Genomic DNA, 19,256 nt, shown 5'->3' with positions numbered 1-19,256 from the left:
GATAAATCACACTTTGTCTGGTCGTGTGACTTATATGAAGAAGCAACTTAAATCTCAAACATCTGTTCAAACCATCTGAAACCAGCAGCTGGACCAGCAGCCAGCAGCCAGCAGGACCAGCAAGGTGGACCAGCAGCAAGGTTTTATATACTGGTGATGTTGGCATGAGAAGCAGTGTGCACCAAGAAAAAGAACATTTCTAGAGATTTGCAGGAGAAGAACCTGTTGTGGCTCAGGAAAGTTCTCAATCAACAGCAGCAGAGCTGAGTGATTCAACAAACTGTGTTTACACTTTTCAGAGAAGCCGAGTCTCATTCTAGAATTGAGTCAAGGCAATTAAGAAAAACTGATCCCAACTTTGAAGACTTTGGTTAAAAGAAAAGCAGAGTGTCCTTAAGGTTCTCACTTTTCCTCAAACTCAGAACCTTCTCAGTGAAATGAGAGCTTCAGAACGGGGCAGTCGGAGTGTCTTCTGCACCACCACACTCAGCCACCGTGTGACGCTCTTCAATAAACTGTCTTTCACTCCAGGGTTGAACCTGAAACATCCGCTATACCTGCGATGAGTCAGGAAGCTGCCGTTGGCGTGGCCGGACCCGTCACAGCCCGGAGTCGGGCAGGTGGGACCCTCCGTCTTGAAGGCCTTCCAGGAGAAAGGAGTGCCGTTCAGAAGACCCTCCTTCTGGCGCCGCGCCGCCAGTGGACAGCCGTAGGCACTGCGGTGGGTGGCGTACTTCCCACTGATGTGGCCCAGACTGTCGCAGCCAGGAACAGGACACCTGCAGGGGGACAAGTGGTCAGACCAACTAGCACAGCTGCAGCTGCCAACACTGCTGGAGTTGTCCCAAAACACCCGAGAGATGTCCCAAAACACCCGGGAGATGTCCCAAAACACCCGAGAGATGTCCCAAACACCCTAGAGATGTCCCAAAACACCCTAGAGATGTCCCAAAACACCCTAGAGATGTCCCAAAACAACCTAGAGATGTCCCAAACACCCTAGAGATGTCCCAAAACACCCTAGAGATGTCCCAAAACACTCTAGAGATGTCCCAAACACCCTAGAGATGTCCCAAAACACCCTAGAGATGTCCCAAAACAAACTAGAGATGTCCAAAAACACCCTAGAGATGTCCCAAAACACCCGAGAGATGTCCCAAAACACCTGAGAGACGTCCCAAAACACCCTAGAGATGTCCCAAAACACCCTAGAGATGTCCCAAAACACCCGAGAGATGTCCCAAACCAACCTAGAGATGTCCCAAAACACCCGAGAGATGTCCCAAAACACCCTAGAGATGTCCCAAAACCCCGGGAGATGTCCCAAAACAACCTAGAGATGTCCCAAAACACCCTAGAGATGTCCCAAAACAACCTAGAGATGTCCAAAAACACCCGAGAGATGTCCCAAAACACTCTAGAGATGTCCCAAACACCCTAGAGATGTCCCAAAACACCCTAGAGATGTCCCAAAACAACCTAGAGATGTCCCAAACACCCTAGAGATGTCCCAAAACACCCTAGAGATGTCCCAAACACCCTAGAGATGTCCCAAAACACCCTAGAGATGTCCCCAAACCCCGGGAGATGTCCCAAACACCCTAGAGATGTCCCAAAACACCCTAGAGATGTCCCAAAACAACCTAGAGATGTCCAAAAACACCCGAGAGATGTCCCAAACACCCTAGAGATGTCCCAAAACCCCGGGAGATGTCCCAAAACAACCTAGAGATGTCCCAAAACACCCTAGAGATGTCCCAAAACAACCTAGAGATGTCCCAAAACCCCGGGAGATGTCCCAAAACAACCTAGAGATGTCCCAAAACACCCTAGAGATGTCCCAAAACACCCTAGAGATGTCCCAAAACACCCGAGAGATGTCCCAAAACACCCGAGAGATGTCCCAAACCAACCTAGAGATGTCCCAAAACACCCTAGAGATGTCCCAAACCAACCTAGAGATGTCCCAAAACACCCGAGAGATGTCCCAAACCAACCTAGAGATGTCCCAAAACACCCGAGAGATGTCCCAAACCAACCTAGAGATGTCCCAAAACACCCTAGAGATGTCCCAAAACAACCTAGAGATGTCCAAAAACACCCTAGAGATGTCCCAAAACACCCGAGAGATGTCCCAAAACTCCCGAGAGATGTCCCAAAACACCCTAGAGATGTCCCAAACCAACCTAGAGATGTCCCAAAACACCCTAGAGATGTCCCAAAACACCCTAGAGATGTCCCAAACCAACCTAGAGATGTCCCAAAACACCCGAGAGATGTCCCAAAACACCCTAGAGATGTCCCAAACCAACCTAGAGATGTCCCAAAACACCCTGGAGATGTCCCAAACCAACCTAGAGATGTCCCAAAACACCCTGGAGATGTCCCAAAACACCCTAGAGATGTCCCAAACACCCTAGAGATGTCCCAAAACACCCGAGAGATGTCCCAAAACACCCTAGAGATGTCCCAAACAACCTAGAGATGTCCCAAAACACCCTGGAGATGTCCCAAACCAACCTAGAGATGTCCCAAAACACCCTGGAGATGTCCCAAAACACCCTAGAGATGTCCCAAACCAACCTAGAGATGTCCCAAAACACCCTAGAGATGTCCCAAAACAACCTAGAGATGTCCCAAAACACCCGTGAGATGTCCCAAAACACCCTTTAACAGCCAACTGTCCTCCTCATCTTCATCATCCTCATCAACCCCCTTATCCCCTTTATGCTCTTCATGCTCCTCATCCTCAGTTCCTCAGTTCCTCATGCTCCTCATCCTCAGCTCCTCAGTTCCTCAGCTCCTCATCCTCAGTTCCTCAGTTCCTCATCCTCAGTTCCTCATGCTCCTCTGTCTTTAAAGCAGAGCTGAGAGTCCCGTACACCTCCTGCTTCATCCAGTCCTCTACTCTTCCTCACCTCCTTCCTCCTTCCTCTGTGTTCAAGATGGACTCTTTGTTGGCTCCACTCTCTACACTCTCACGTTTCTCCGTCCTCATTCACATTCACACATGTTCTGTGTTTCGTCCTGATCTCCTTCATTCCTCTGATACAGACTTGTCCAGGTTCTCCTCCACCTGCTCCGTCCTCACCACACATCACTGTGTCAATATGATAACGTCCTGACTTCACCTGTCCGTCTGTCTCACCGCTGCGAACAGGAAAGGTCTCAGGTCTTCCCCCTGATGTAGCCCCGATGTAGCCCTGCTGTCGCCCTGCTCCGTCACTCTCCTGCTGTCACACTCCATACAGGTGGGTGGGTCAGGGTGGTGGATCAGGGGGGTGGGTCAGGGGGGTGGGTCAGGGGGGTGGGTCAGGGGGGTGGGTTAGGGGGGTGGGTCAGGGTGGCGGGTCAGGGTGGTGGATCAGGGTGGTGGGTCAGGGTGGTGGATCAGGGGGGTGGGTCAGGGGGGTGGATCAGGGGGGTGGGTCAGGGGGGTGGGTCAGGGGGGTGGGTCAGGGTGGCGGGTCAGGGTGGCGGGTCAGGGTGGTGGGTCAGGGGGGTGGGTCAGGGTGGTGGGTCAGGGGGGTGGATCAGGGGGGTGGGTCAGGGGGGTGGGTCAGGGGGGTGGGTCAGGGTGGTGGGTCAGGGGGGTGGATCAGGGTGGCGGGTCAGGGTGGTGGGTCAGGGGGGTGGGTCAGGGGGGTGGGTCAGGGTGGTGGGTCAGGGGGGTGGGTCAGGGTGGTGGATCAGGGTGGCGGGTCAGGGGGGTGGGTCAGGGGGGTGGGTCAGGGGGGTGGATCAGGGTGGTGGGTCAGGGGGGTGGGTCAGGGTGGTGGGTCAGGGGGGTGGGTCAGGGGGGTGGGTCAGGGGGGTGGATCAGGGTGGCGGGTCAGGGGGGTGGGTCAGGGGGGTGGATGCTCACCTCAGCAGCTCCGAGTCCTCCTTGTCGTCCTTGGTGGGCATGGACTTGAGTCCACCTTTCTTGGCTCGAGGACACCCAGACAAGCTGCCAGAGACCAACAGAGGACACTTCTAATCCAGAACCAAGCTGACCATGCAAACATGTCCACCCGGGGTGTGAAACACATTTGAGCTCATTTATCATGTAGAGTAATATAATCAAAGGAAGCTGGTGTATTAGTATGGTCTGTTCTTGTAATGAAGCCTCATCATACAACATCAAACTAACATTGTACCTCCTCGTCCCTCGACAACCTCTAGACCACTTCTTATCACAGTAAAGTCAACAGGACCACTGTACTGGCTCTGTTCAGTGTGAACAACCAGGAGGAGCTTCCAGGTCATGTTGGTAAATGTTAGCTAGTCTGCTCATCTGGGGACGTTTGGACTGAGAGTCTCATGTTGGACATGAGTGATGAGGACAGACAGAGGAACTCCCACCTTCTGTGTGACGCGTAGTTTCCAGTGATGTGACCTGATCCATCGCAGCCTGGGGTGGGACACCTGACACACACACACACACACGCACGCACGCACGCACGCACGCACGCACGCACACACACACACACACACACACACACACACACACACACAGGGGCAGTCAGGGCCCTGGCACTGGGGGGCAGCGGGGGCTGACAGTGTACAGAGTGAAATGTCTGATGCAGTAAAGGGGAGCAGAGCAGGAAGAGAGCTGGAGCTGCAGAGTGCTCAGTGAACATGTTGAGGGAAGAGACAGGAGAAAGCACACATACTTTAATTCAGCTGTGTGGGCAGCCATGAGGGTCCGAAGTGATTTATCAGCAAGAGGACAGCCTGACAGACTGAAAGACAGGTCAGAGAGAGAACGTCAGAAATCAGACTGAGATCAAGACGTCTGAGTGTGAGTGAAGGAGAGAACCAGAGGTGGAACCAAGAGGTGGTGGGGGTGGGGGGGGGGGGGGGGGGGGTTTAGAAGGTGCAGACCCTCCTCCCGCTCACACATGCAGGTCGAGCTTTTCCTGCCGGTGCTTTCACAGCCTCGACAGCAGCCACTAGCAGTGCAGCTGAACAAGCTGACTCAGTGTTCCTACAGGACTGGAATACTTCTACATCTGCAGAGCAGAGCCGGGGGGGGGGGGGCGGGGCGGGGGCGTGGGGGGGCTTGCCTTATTCTACCAACCAGCACAGTACAACACCAGTGCGAACAGTACCTCAAGGCTGAATGGAAGCGCAAGAGGATGTTGTTGTGTTTATCAGGCTATGTGGCGTCTGCAGACCAGAACTACCTGAACATGGTTTCTCTCCCTGGTCCAGCTCTTTATCAAGCTGACTTCCATCCTCAGCTCCACTCATCAGGTTGTCTTACCCCCATCATACAACCGGCTGTCAGGAGTGACACTGATCCTGCCTCAATCACATTGGATTTTCAAGATGATGAGGATTTATTCCTTCAGTACTAAGTCTGATCAGAATCAGTATGGAGATTTCAATGACTTCTTTATTAATCTGTTTATAAATGTAGGAGTGAGTCACTGTAAGAGCTTACCTGCGATGTGAAGCATAGTTCCCAGTGATGTGTCCACTGCCATCGCAGCCTGGCGTCGGGCATCTGCAACCCAGAGAACAGCTCACAGTCATGAATGGCCCCGAAACCAACTTCGTCAACAGCAACCCAATGCTTCAGGGGCAAAAAAGCTCCATAATCTAGATTATCTGAAGTTACATCAGATAGGGGGAGGAAGTTGCTCTTTAATCCGGTGTTAGAGGAGGAAGATGCTCTATAATCTGATGTCAGAGGAGGAAGATGATCTATAATCTGGATTAGAGGAGGAAGATGCTCTATAATCGGATGTTAGAGGAGGAAGATGCTCTATAATCTGATGTTAGAGGAGGAAGATGCGCTATAATCTGATGTTAGAGGAGGAAGATGCGCTATAATCTGATGTTAGAGGAGGAATATGCGCTATAATCTGATGTTAGAGGAGGAAGATGCTCTATAATCTGATGTTAGAGGAGGAAGATGCTCTATAATCTGATGTTAGAGGAGGAGGATGCGCTATAATCTGATGTCAGAGGAGGAAGATGATCTATAATCTGATGTTAGAGGAGGAAGATGCTCTATAATCTGATGTTAGAGGAGGAGGATGCGCTATAATCTGATGTTAGAGGAGGAAGATGCTCTATAATCTGATGTCAGAGGAGGAAGATGATCTATAATCTGGATTAGAGGAGGAAGATGCTCTATAATCTGATGTTAGAGGAGGAAGATACTCTATAATCTGATGTTAGAGGAGGAAGATGCGCTATAATCTGGATGTTAGAGGAGGAAGATGCGCTATAATCTGATGTTAGAGGAGGAAGATGCTCTATAATCTGATGTTAGAGGAGGAAGATGCTCTATAATCTGATGTTAGAGGAGGAAGATGCTCTATAATCTGATGTTAGAGGAGGAGGATGCGCTATAATCTGATGTTAGAGGAGGAAGATGCTCTATAATCTGGTGTTAGAGGGGGAGATGCTCTATAATCTGGTGTTAGAGTAGGAAGATGCTCTATAATCTGGTGTTACAGGATGAAGATGCTCTATAATCTGGATTAGAGGAGGAAGATGCTCTATAATCTGATGTTAGAGGAGGAAGATGCTCTATAATCTGGATGTTAGAGGAGGAAGATGCTCTATAATCTGGTATTAGAGGAGGAAGATGCTCTCTAATCTGAGGTCAGAGGAGGAATGTGCTCTATAATCTGGATAAGAGGAGGAAGGTGCTCTATAATCTGGTGTTACAGGAGGAAGATACTTTATAATCCGGTGTTAGAGGAGGAAGATGCTCTATAATCTGGATTAGAGGAGGAAGATGCGCTATAATCTGGATTAGAGGAGGAGGATGCTCGATAATCTGATGTTAGAGGAGGAAGATGCTCTATAATCTGATGTTAGAGGAGGAAGATGGTAGTTACATCAGTGACGCTGAGAAAATAACTATTAAGATTTACTTTAAAAAAAAGTCTTGCGATAATTTGCATTTAGAATATTTTCATTGCAATTTTTCAGTAAAATAAATTTGAGATGTCGAATAACAGTTACTTCCCATAATCAAATGAAATGTACCACTTAATGTGACAATTGTAAAGTCAGGAGTAAATTTTACTTAATTATACTGATGATCAAATTTTATATATTTATAATAATTGCATAAAATATTTTAATGACAACACGAAAATATTAAGTAAATTAAACTTAATTAATCCCCTTGGGGAAATGTTTTTATTTTTATTCAGCCTTTTTTTAGCCAGGAGAACCACACTGAGATTAATAATCTCTTTTATAAGTAAGTCCTGAGGAGATGGGGGTCGAGGGTCTTGCTCAGGGACTCATAGTGGGGATCCAACCTGCCAACCTCTTATCGCAAGTCTGCTTCTTTAACCTGTAGGCCTCGACTGCCACCAACATTTTACAGAACTCTGAGGGAACCTGGCATATCTACAGCAGTGTGTCTGTTCATCAATATGCATTGTCCCATTGAAAGGAATTAATAAACTACAATAACAAAAGAAACATGAAATAAACATGTCTGGAATTGTTGTCAGTTTGTTTTGATAGTATTACCAAATAAAAGTATGTTTGTATGCGTGTGTGTGGACCAATCCATTACACTTTGGGACGTTAACGACTAACTGTGTCCGAATAAATCCCCCAAAAACTGAAAAACACAAAGCTGATAAGAGAGGCACATCATGGAGGAGATGGAAAGGAGAGCAAAGGAGATCACAGTCTGTTGCCATGGAGACGCCCTTGAGCTCGCAGGTAATAGCTTGTGCTAATAGCTGTGAGCGCCCCTCGGTCACGTTGCTATGTGACAGGCTCGGGAGCTTTGATGTGTCAACGACATTCTAGTTAAATATTGCAGTTTGTCAAAAGTGACGATCACCACTGACAAATGTAGCTCCTCCCTATGGAATTGTACCCGTGTCTGGGTACCTTAACGAAGGAGTTACAAAAACTGGTCATTGTTGGCTATGGTACTTTCGGTACAACTCGTGTCAGTGGAGACACATGGGAACCGATACCGTACCGTGACAAACCTGCACATACTGCGCTGTGGAAACAAGGCTTTGATGCTCAGGTGACTTCTAATGACAGAGCTTTCATAGAGATCATAGAAGGGAACAGAACAGAACACAATAGAATAGAATAGAATAGAATAGAATAGAATAGAATAGAATAGAATAGAACAGAACAGAACAGAACAGAACAGAATAGAATAGAATAGAATAGAACATAATAGAATAGAATTCTATTAAATTCTATTGAATAGAACAGAACAGAACAGAACAGAATAGAATAGAATCCTATTGAATAGAATAGAATAGAATAGAATAGAATAAAATAGAATAGAATAGAATAGAATTCTATTCTATTGAATAGAACAGAACAAAACAAAACAGAATAGAATAGAATAGAATAGAATAGAATTATATTGAATAGAATAGAATAGAATAGAATTATATTGAACAGAACAGAACAGAATAGAATAGAATAGAATAGAATAGAATTCTATTGAATAGAATAGAATAGAATAGAATAGAATAGAATAGAATAGAATAGAATAGAATAGAATAGAATTATATTGAATAGAATAGAATAGAATAGAATTATATTGAACAGAACAGAACAGAATAGAATAGAATAGAATAGAATAGAATAGAATTATATTGAATAGAATAGAATAGAATAGAATAGAATTCTATTGAATATAATATAATTCTATTCAATAGAATAGAATAGAATAGAATAGAATAGAATAGAATAGAATAGAATAGAAAGACTTTATTAATCCCAGAGAGAAGTTCAGTGATCCAGAGGTGAGAGGGTTAACCACTTCTTCACTGTCTGAGAAGAGAACTTACACCAATATGTCTTTTTTGTTGTCTTTGGGCTGGAACTTGACCTTGAAACTGCTGGTGGTGACCTCTCCTGGGTACTTCCTGTCTTCCAGGTTGTCCTGGTCGTCGTCCTCGGCTTCGGACGATGTGTAGGACGGAGCTGCGTACTCTGCCTGAAGAAAGCAGCAAACAATAAGACCTGCGGGGATAGGGGTAGGGGGTGGGGGGTAGGGGAGTAGGGGGTACGGGGGTAGGGGTTGGGGGTGGGGGGTGGGGGGTAGGGGTAGGGGTGGGGGCTAGGGGGTGGGGGGTAGGGGGGTAGGAGGTGGGGGGTGGGGGGTAGGGGGGTAGGGGGTAGGGGGGTAGGGGGGTTGGGGGGTAGGAGGTGGGGGGTGGGGGTTCCGGTCCCATGGAAAGAGGCATCAGTACCTCTTCATGGTCATGGTCCTCCTCTTTGACTCCGCTCTGTTTGGTGAAGTCCAGTGGCCCCTCCCACTCCAGCTGAGGCCCCTCCCACTGGCCCTGAGACAAGCTGGCCCCCACGTGTTGAGAGGAGGAAGACGAGGATGATGAAGGCTCTGGAGACTGCATGTCGTCTCTTTTTGTCTTCTTCATACTGAGGTCCAAGGTGCCGTTCTCGTCCACCTCGATGTCCGACTCCTGTTTGTGTCCATAGTGAGAAAGACGAGACATTTATCTTTGAATGAGACATTTTCACGGCTTTGCAATGAAGACAACGTGCTCTAAAGTCCCTCTCGTGAAGTTCACCTTTATTGACCCAGGAAAAACCTGATTTAGAATGAAAATCTCTTTCCTGTCCTGCATTTGACCTATTTGCAGTCTTTTTACACTGTTTTGAAGCTAATTGAACACATTTAGCCATTTAAGAAATGTGTGCTGTTTTTTGTGCTTTTTTATGATTCAGCCATATTTTACTGTTGCATGTTGTTTATGGGCCATTATTGTAGCAAAACTAAGTCAATGTGTATAGAGAGTGTCTGTCTGTCTGGAGAGTGTCTGTATGGAGAGTGTCTGTCTGTATGGAGCGTGTCTGTCTGTCTGGAGAGTGTCTGTCTGTCTGGAGAGTGTCTGTATGGAGAGTGTCTGTATGGAGAGTGTCTGTCTGGAGAGTGTCTGTATGGAGAGTGTCTGTCTGGAGAGTGTCTGTATGGAGAGTGTCTGTCTGGAGAGTGTCTGTCTGTATAGAGAGTGTCTGTATGGAGAGTGTCTGTCTGTATGGAGAGTGTCTGTATGGAGAGTGTCTGTATGGAGAGTGTCTGTCTGGAGAGTGTCTGTATGGAGAGTGTCTGTCTGGAGAGTGTCTGTCTGTATAGAGAGTGTCTGTCTGTCTGGAGAGTGTCTGTATAGAGAGTGTCTGTCTGTCTGGAGAGTGTCTGTATAGAGAGTGTCTGTCTGTCTGGAGAGTGTCTGTATAGAGAGTGTCTGTCTGTCTGGAGAGTGTCTGTATGGAGAGTGTCTGTCTGGAGAGTGTCTGTATGGAGAGTGTCTGTCTGTATGGAGAGTGTCTGTATGGAGAGTGTCTGTCTGTATGGAGCGTGTCTGTCTGGAGAGTGTCTGTATGGAGAGTGTCTGTATGGAGAGTGTCTGTATGGAGAGTGTCTGTCTGTATGGAGCGTGTCTGTCTGTCTGGAGAGTGTCTGTATGGAGAGTGTCTGTCTGGAGAGTGTCTGTATGGAGAGTGTCTGTCTGGAGAGTGTCTGTATGGAGAGTGTCTGTCTGTATGGAGAGTGTCTGTCTGTATGGAGAGTGTCTGTCTGTCTGGAGAGTGTCTGTATGGAGAGTGTCTGTATGGAGAGTGTCTGTCTGTCTGGAGAGTGTCTGTATGGAGAGTGTCTGTATGGAGCGTGTCTGTCTGTCTGGAGAGTGTCTGTATGGACAGTGTCTGTATGGAGCGTGTCTGTCTGTCTGGAGAGTGTCTGTATGGAGAGTGTCTGCATGGAGAGTGTCTGTCTGTATGGAGCGTGTCTGTCTGTCTGGAGAGTGTCTGTATGGAGAGTGTCTGTCTGTATGGAGAGTGTCTGTCTGGAGAGTGTCTGTCTGTATGGAGAGTGTCTGTATGGAGAGTGTCTGTCTGGAGAGTGTCTGTATGGAGAGTGTCTGTCTGTATGGAGAGTGTCTGTCTGTATGGAGAGTGTCTGTCTGTCTGGAGAGTGTCTGTATGGAGAGTGTCTGTATGGAGAGTGTCTGTCTGTCTGGAGAGTGTCTGTATGGAGAGTGTCTGCATGGAGAGTGTCTGTCTGTATGGAGCGTGTCTGTCTGTCTGGAGAGTGTCTGTATGGAGAGTGTCTGTATGGAGCGTGTCTGTCTGTCTGGAGAGTGTCTGTATGGAGAGTGTCTGTATGGAGCGTGTCTGTCTGTCTGGAGAGTGTCTGTATGGAGAGTGTCTGCATGGAGAGTGTCTGTCTGTATGGAGCGTGTCTGTCTGTCTGGAGAGTGTCTGTATGGAGAGTGTCTGTCTGTCTGGAGAGTGTCTGTCTGGAGAGTGTCTGTCTGGAGAGTGTCTGTATGGAGAGTGTCTGTCTGTCTGGAGAGTGTCTGTCTGGAGAGTGTCTGTATGGAGCGTGTCTGTCTGTCTGGAGAGTGTCTGTATGGAGAGTGTCTGTCTGTATGGAGAGTGTCTGTATGGAGAGTGTCTGTATGGAGAGTGTCTGTCTGTATAGAGAGTGTCTGTCTGTCTGGAGAGTGTCTGTATGGAGAGTGTCTGTCTGTATGGAGAGTGTCTGTATGGAGAGTGTCTGTCTGTATGGAGAGTGTCTGTATGGAGAGTGTCATTATGGAGAGTGTCTGTCTGTATGGAGAGTGTCTGTCTGTATGGAGAGTGTCTGTATGGAGAGTGTCTGTCTGTATGGAGAGTGTCTGTATGGAGAGTGTCTGTCTGTATGGAGAGTGTCTGTATGGAGAGTGTCTGTATGGAGAGTGTCTGTCTGTATAGAGAGTGTCTGTCTGTCTGGAGAGTGTCTGTATGGACAGTGTCTGTCTGGAGAGTGTCTGTATGGAGAGTGTCTGTCTGTATGGAGAGTGTCTGTATGGAGAGTGTCATTATGGAGAGTGTCTGTCTGTATGGAGAGTGTCTGTCTGTATGGAGAGTGTCTGTATGGAGAGTGTCTGTCTGTATGGAGAGTGTCTGTATGGAGAGTGTCTGTCTGTATGGAGAGTGTCTGTATGGAGAGTGTCTGTATGGAGAGTGTCTGTCTGTATAGAGAGTGTCTGTCTGTCTGGAGAGTGTCTGTATGGACAGTGTCTGTCTGGAGAGTGTCTGTATGGAGAGTGTCTGTATGGAGCGTGTCTGTCTGTCTGGAGAGTGTCTGTATGGAGAGTGTCTGTATGGAGCGTGTCTGTCTGTCTGGAGAGTGTCTGTATGGAGAGTGTCTGCATGGAGAGTGTCTGTCTGTATGGAGCGTGTCTGTCTGTCTGGAGAGTGTCTGTATGGAGAGTGTCTGTCTGTCTGGAGAGTGTCTGTCTGGAGAGTGTCTGTCTGGAGAGTGTCTGTCTGGAGAGTGTCTGTATGGAGCGTGTCTGTCTGTCTGGAGAGTGTCTGTATGGAGAGTGTCTGTCTGTATGGAGAGTGTCTGTATGGAGAGTGTCTGTATGGAGAGTGTCTGTCTGTATAGAGAGTGTCTGTCTGTCTGGAGAGTGTCTGTATGGAGAGTGTCTGTCTGTATGGAGAGTGTCTGTATGGAGAGTGTCTGTCTGTATGGAGAGTGTCTGTATGGAGAGTGTCATTATGGAGAGTGTCTGTCTGTATGGAGAGTGTCTGTCTGTATGGAGAGTGTCTGTATGGAGAGTGTCTGTCTGTATGGAGAGTGTCTGTATGGAGAGTGTCTGTCTGTATGGAGAGTGTCTGTATGGAGAGTGTCTGTATGGAGAGTGTCTGTCTGTATAGAGAGTGTCTGTCTGTCTGGAGAGTGTCTGTATGGACAGTGTCTGTCTGGAGAGTGTCTGTATGGAGAGTGTCTGTCTGTATGGAGAGTGTCTGTATGGAGAGTGTCATTATGGAGAGTGTCTGTCTGTATGGAGAGTGTCTGTCTGTATGGAGAGTGTCTGTATGGAGAGTGTCTGTCTGTATGGAGAGTGTCTGTATGGAGAGTGTCTGTATGGAGAGTGTCTGTATGGAGAGTGTCTGTATGGAGAGTGTCTGTATGGAGAGTGTCTGTCTGTATGGAGAGTGTCTGTATGGAGAGTGTCATTATGGAGAGTGTCTGTATGGAGAGTGTCTGTCTGTATAGAGAGTGTCTGTCTGTCTGGAGAGTGTCTGTATGGACAGTGTCTGTCTGGAGAGTGTCTGTATGGAGAGTGTCTGTCTGTATGGAGAGTGTCTGTATGGAGAGTGTCATTATGGAGAGTGTCTGTATGGAGAGTGTCTGTCTGTATGGAGAGTGTATGTATGGAGAGTGTCATTATGGAGAGTGTCTGTATGGAGAGTGTCTGTCTGTATGGAGAGTGTCTGTCTGTATGGAGAGTGTCTGTATGGAGAGTGTCTGTCTGTATGGAGAGTGTCTGTCTGTATGGAGAGTGTCTGTCTGTATGGAGAGTGTCTGTATGGAGAGTGTATGTATGGAGAGTGTCATTATGGAGAGTGTCTGTATGGAGAGTGTCTGTCTGTATGGAGAGTGTCTGTCTGAATGGAGAGTGTCTGTCTGTATGGAGAGTGTCTGTCTGTATGAGAGTGTCTGTATGGAGAGTGTCTGTACGGAGAGTGTCTGTATGTATGGAGAGTGTCTGTCTGTATGAGAGTGTCTGTATGGAGAGTGTCTGTCTGTATGGAGAGTGTCTGTCTGTATGAGAGTGTCTGTATGGAGAGTGTCTGTACGGAGAGTGTCTGTATGTATGGAGAGTGTCTGTCTGTATGAGAGTGTCATTATGGAGAGTGTCTGTATGTATGGAGAGTGTCTGTCTGTATGAGAGTGTCTGTATGGAGAGTGTCTGTACGGAGAGTGTCTGTATGTATGGAGAGTGTCTGTCTGTATGAGAGTGTCTGTATGGAGAGTGTCTGTCTGTATGGAGAGTGTCTGTCTGTATGAGAGTGTCTGTATGGAGAGTGTCTGTCTGTATGGAGAGTGTCTGTCTGTATGAGAGTGTCTGTATGGAGAGTGTCTGTACGGAGAGTGTCTGTATGTATGGAGAGTGTCTGTATGGAGAGTGTCTGTCTGTATGAGAGTGTCTGTATGGAGACCGATGGAGCAGAATGTCAGCCTCTCCTCCGTCAGTCTCTCCAGAGCAGATGTGGCTACAGACGTAGTTCACCTCCACCCAGTATGGAGCGAATGAATAATGCAAAGCGTCTTTGAGTGTCTGGAAATATTAACTCTATAAACCAATGTATTATTATTGTTACGATACGAGTCGTCGTCTTCGTACGGGTCAGAATCTGGCTGCAGAGTTTTGCACGAGTTGCAGTGGAAAGCTTCTTGTTCAGACAGACCCTCTGTTACAATAAGACTCCAGAGCCTGGAGGATCAGCTCCAGCTCAGTCCGTCAGCCCAGCTTCCTGGGCGGAGACGTTCTCCTGGAAGAAGCAGTTCCTGGTGCTTCCAGGAGAACGTCTCAGCCAGCTTCCTGGGCGGAGACGTTCTCCTGGGTTGAGACGTTCTCCTGGGTTGAGACGTTCTCCTGGAAGAAGCAGTTCCTGGTGCTTCCAGGAGAACGTCTCAGCCAGCTTCCTGGGTGGAGACGTTCTCCTGGGTTGAGACGTTCTCCTGGAAGAAGCAGTTCCTGGTGCTTCCAGGAGAACGTCTCAGCCAGCTTCCTGGGCGGAGACGTTCTCCTGGGTTGAGACGTTCTCCTGGAAGAAGCAGTTCCTGGTGCTTCCGGGAGAACGTCTCAGCCAGCTTCCTGGGTGGAGACGTTCTCCTGGGTTGAGACGTTCTCCTGGAAGAAGCAGTTCCTGGTGCTTCCGGGAGAACGTCACAGCCAGCTTCCTGGGTTGAGACGTTCTCCTGGGTTGAGACGTTCTCCTGGAAGAAGCAGTTCCTGGTGCTTCCGGGAGAACGTCACAGCCAGCTTCCTGGGTTGAGACGTTCTCCTGGGTTGAGACGTTCTCCTGGAAGAAGTAGTTCCTGGTGCTTCCGGGAGAACGTCACAGCCAGCTTCCTGGGTTGAGACGTTCTCCTGGGTTGAGACGTTCTCCTGGAAGAAGCAGTTCCTGGTGCTTCCGGGAGAACGTCACAGCCAGCTTCCTGGGTTGAGACGTTCTCCTGGGTTGAGACGTTCTCCTGGGTTGAGACGTTCTCCTGGAAGAAGCAGTTCCTGGTGCTTCCAGTGCTGCACTAATGGCAGGTCTTTGTCAAAGATCACACCCACGTACTGTTTAATCCCAGGAATGACTCATCGGGGTCAAGAACCAGTGTTTGTGTTTGGTCTGCATTGAGTTCCAGGGTTTTATTTCCACCAGACACTGGAGCAACAGGTTTAGCTTCCAGCTGTCAGGCGGGTTGAAGGAGCAGTAAAGCTGGATGTCATCAGCAAAGAGGTGGAAAGAAACCTCACTGACCCGTTGGACCATCTTTCCCGAAGGGATCAAATACAACACAAATAAAACCCGTATTGTGGGATCTGTGGCAATGTTTTGAGTGTGAGTACTCATGCCTGGTGGTGAAGCGACACCTGATCCCGGTGTCAGGATTGGGCCTCTCTAGTTTTCTCTGGGAAACACTGTGCGGTATTTGGCACTATTTAAATAAAGCTGAATTGAAGTGAATTCATCCACAGCTTGATGGAGGCATTCCAGAGGAGAGGCACATGCAGCGCTGCAGGTTCAGCCTCCTGGTCAGGCTGCCGTGGGGGGGGGGGGGGGGGGGGGGGGGTCCTACCTTGGCGCTGGCCTCGGGGGGCTTGGCACTGAGGGTCTCCGGTCTCTCCCAGCAGCGAGTGGACAGGTTCAGAATGGCTGTCGCTGCCATGTGGGCGGCTTCGGCATCCTGACTGTAGTCATAGGCGCTGCTGGAGGACGACGTCTTGGAGAAGCCTGCAGACATGCTGTGACTCGGAGACGACGACTTGGGGAATGATTTTGCTGTGGGTGAAGGGAAGACCTGTGACAATCTAGTCTTCATAAACCTGAATAGATTCCATGCAGTCAAAAAAGAAAACTTCAAGCCAACAAAAATGCCAAAGGATGATTGTGATATTCATCCACCTTTAAATGTAAAAAATTATATTTTATGACGGAAAAAAGACAATTAATTATTTTTAAAATACTATTGAAAAAAGTAAAATGTGTTTAATCAACTGCCACAAAGGGTCATTTGCATTTTGACTTTCTCCTTGAGGTGAAATGAGCTTAAACTGATCAACATCAGATATGTATTTATTTGATGTGTGCATGTGCGTCTTACATTTGAAGGCTTTCGGTGACGTTTCAGCAGTGCTGGGGGTTTTGGGGATCAGCATTCGCTTCCCAAACACCTGGACATCAAAGCTTGCATAGTCAAAAGACACCTTGGAGTACTTCTCCAGCTCCTTGGCCAGGTTGGCTCGAGGTGTGGTGGTCACGGTGTTGGGCCGGTAGCTGCCGTACTGAGGGATCTCCAGCTGCTTCACGAAGCACATGGGCCTGCAGCAGAGCAGCAGACATGTTTCAGCCTGCAGATGTGTCCAGAGGTGTCGAGCAGGAGGCTGTGTCTCACCTGAGCACTCTGTCAGAGTTGGAAGAAGGCTCGCTGGCTGCAGCCTGCAGGTGGACCTGTTTGTCTTGGCTCTTGTTCAGCTTGGCTGCTGCAGCGATGGGGCAGCCGGACAGACTGGGGGGGGGGGGGGGGGGGGGTTAACAACGCAGGCCAGCACAGACCCTTACACATCGTTCATCACTGAGACGCTCCAGTAAGTATGTGTTAGTAGTGTTAGAGCACATTGAAGTATTTATATAAAATCTCATCATTTCAAGATTTGACTCTAATTTTCCACAAAATTTATATTTTGTTAAACCACATATATCAATTAATACAGTGGTGTGTGTTGCTGTGTCCGTGTGTGTTGCATTAACCTGCGGTGTGTGTTGCTGTGTCCGTGTGTGTTGCATTAACCTGCGGTGTGTGTTGCTGTTTCAGTGTGTGTTGCTTTAACCTGCGGTGTGTGTTGCTGTGTCAGTGTGTGTTGCATTAACCTGCGGTGTGTGTTGCTGTTTCAGTGTGTGTTGCATTAACCTGCGGTGTGTGTTGCTGTGTCAGTGTGTGTTGCATTAACCTGCGGTGTGTGTTGCTGTGTCAGTGTGTGTTGCATTAACCTGCGGTGTGTGTTGCTGTGTCAGTGTGTGTTGCATTAACCTGCGGTGTGTGTTGCTGTGTCAGTGTGTGTTGCATTAACCTGCGGTGTGTGTTGCTGTGTCAGTGTGTGTTGCATTAACCTGCGGTGTGTGTTGCTGTGTCAGTGTGTGTTGCATTAACCTGCGGTGTGTGTTGCTGTGTCAGTGTGTGTTGCATTAACCTGCGGTGTGTGTTGCTGTGTCAGTGTGTGTTGCATTAACCTGCGGTGTGTGTTGCTGTGTCAGTGTGTGTTGCATAAACCTGCGGTGTGTGTTGCTGTGTCAGTGTGTGTTGCATTAACCTGCGGTGTGTGTTGCTGTGTCAGTGTGTGTTGCATTAACCTGCGGTGTGTGTTGCTGTGTCAGTGTGTGTTGCATTAACCTGCGGTGTGTGTTGCTGTGTCAGTGTGTGTTGCATTAACCTGCGGTGTGTGTTGCTGTGTCAGTGTGTGTTGCATTAACCTGCGGTGTGTGTTGCTGTGTCAGTGTGTGTTGCATTAACCTGCGGTGTGTGTTGCTGTGTCAGTGTGTGTTGCATTAACCTGCGGTGTGTGTTGCTGTGTCAGTGTGTGTTGCATTAACCTGCGGTGTGTGTTGCTGTGTCAGTGTGTGTTGCATTAACCTGCGGTGTGTGTTGCTGTGTCAGTGTGTGTTGCATTAACCTGCGGTGTGTGTTGCTGTGTCAGTGTGTGTTGCATTAACCTGCGGTGTGTGTTGCGGTTGCTGTTGACGTGGCCCTGGCCTGTGCAGCCAGCAGTGGGACACTTCAGGACGTTCTCATGCATGGCCAGGACTACAGACAGCAGATCAAAGGGGGTCAGATCAAAGGGGGTCAGTGGGTTTAGTTTGCTTTCACACCAGCAGCTGTTGGAATCGTGGCTGAAAAGCAGTCAAGGTTATTAAAGGAAATGCATTGATGGTATTTCCAGCAGTAGTGGTGGTTAGAGTCGTCAGGAAGTGGAAGACGTGGCACAATCACATGTTGTGTGTGTGTGTGTGTGTGTGTGTGTGTGTGTGTGTGTGTGTGTGTGTGTGTGTGTGTGTGTGTGTGTGTGTGTGTGTGTGTGTGAACTCACTCTCCGGAGGGATTCGGTCTTTATGTGGACATCCAGACAGACTGCGATGGTGAGGGTACAGCCCAGTCACGTGACCTGTCCCGTCACACCCGGGGGTCGGACACTTCACCTCCTTCTTTTCTGAAGACAAAACGGACTGATTGAGGTGGTCAGCGCCCCGGAGGGTCCGGTCCAGCCTGAGACCAGCTCTGACCGGAGGGTCCGGTCCAGCCTGAGACCAGCTCTGACCGGAGGGTCCGGTCCAGCCTGAGGCCATCTCTGACCGGAGGGCCCGGTCCAGCCTGAGACCAGCTCTGACCGGAGGGTCCGGTCCAGCCTGAGACCAGCTCTGACCGGAGGGTCCGGTCCAGCCTGAGACCAGCTCTGACCGGAGGGCCCGGTCCAGCCTGAGACCAGCTCTGACCGCAGGGTCCGGTCCAGCCTGAGACCAGCTCTGACCGGGTACTAGCACTTTAAAACTGCTTCAACGAGGGTTGTCCCTCCAGGTGGGCTGTTAGTGAGACGACATGGGGACAACACGGAACATCACAGCTGAAGTTTCATTGGAACCAGGATCAACCATTGGAAGAGAATAATATCAAAATATTTGGGACAAAAATAAGAATGCAATGCCTTTCAGATCACATGAGCCAAGATGTTATTTACAATATAACATACTGTAGATCATATTTCAAATGTTGAAACTGAGACATTTGACATTTTCATCCACAAAGTGAGCTTTTTTTAAATGTTCACGCTGCTACAGATCTACAAAAGTTGAGACAGGCAAAAGAAAGGGCTGAAAAAACAGTTAATATAGAAGAAAATCAGCTGAAAGAACATCGAGCAAGTAACTAAGTTAACTGGCAACATGATTGGCTAAGAAAGGGATGTCTTCAAGAGTCTCAGGGTCCGTCCCAAATGTCCCTCCTGTCTCCTGATCTATCACTTCTCCTGAACCTGGAAGGTTTTATGTAGCGGCCATGATAACAACTGTCTGGAGTTGTTGCTTCCTTTAGAGCCTAAGAAACACAGATGCTTCCTTGAGAGTCTCCTTTAGCCTAGGAAACATTGATGCTTCCTTTAGCCTAGGAAACACTGACGCTTCCTTTAGAGCCTCCTTTAGCCTAGGAAACACTGATGCTTCCTTTAGAGCCTCCTTTAGCCTAGGAAAAA

The 19,256-nt window shown here is 48.4% G+C and overlaps 1 protein-coding gene across 1 annotated transcript in view; it reads right to left on the bottom strand.

Annotated features, from left to right (window-relative positions):
* The window catches only part of LOC308130131 (myelin transcription factor 1-like), a gene marked incomplete at both ends in the record, with an annotated part of 49,540 nt that overhangs the window by 20,718 nt on the left and 9,566 nt on the right, over window positions 1-19,256 (bottom strand). Inside the window, 12 exons of the mRNA XM_080496331.1 lie at window positions 558-779; window positions 3,866-3,949; window positions 4,345-4,407; window positions 4,656-4,724; window positions 5,429-5,491; window positions 8,790-8,938; window positions 9,195-9,425; window positions 15,596-15,798; window positions 16,121-16,338; window positions 16,412-16,525; window positions 17,728-17,818; window positions 18,102-18,221. Coding sequence (XP_080352457.1) covers window positions 558-779; window positions 3,866-3,949; window positions 4,345-4,407; window positions 4,656-4,724; window positions 5,429-5,491; window positions 8,790-8,938; window positions 9,195-9,425; window positions 15,596-15,798; window positions 16,121-16,338; window positions 16,412-16,525; window positions 17,728-17,818; window positions 18,102-18,221 — 1,627 coding nt within the window. The remainder of the gene's footprint in view (window positions 1-557; window positions 780-3,865; window positions 3,950-4,344; window positions 4,408-4,655; window positions 4,725-5,428; window positions 5,492-8,789; window positions 8,939-9,194; window positions 9,426-15,595; window positions 15,799-16,120; window positions 16,339-16,411; window positions 16,526-17,727; window positions 17,819-18,101; window positions 18,222-19,256) is intronic.

This window comes from Blennius ocellaris (assembly GCF_963422515.1).
Source record: "Blennius ocellaris genome assembly, chromosome: 5".
In the NCBI taxonomy this organism is placed as follows: domain Eukaryota; kingdom Metazoa; phylum Chordata; class Actinopteri; order Blenniiformes; family Blenniidae; genus Blennius; species Blennius ocellaris.
This window is presented reverse-complemented; position numbering and strand designations above follow the sequence as displayed.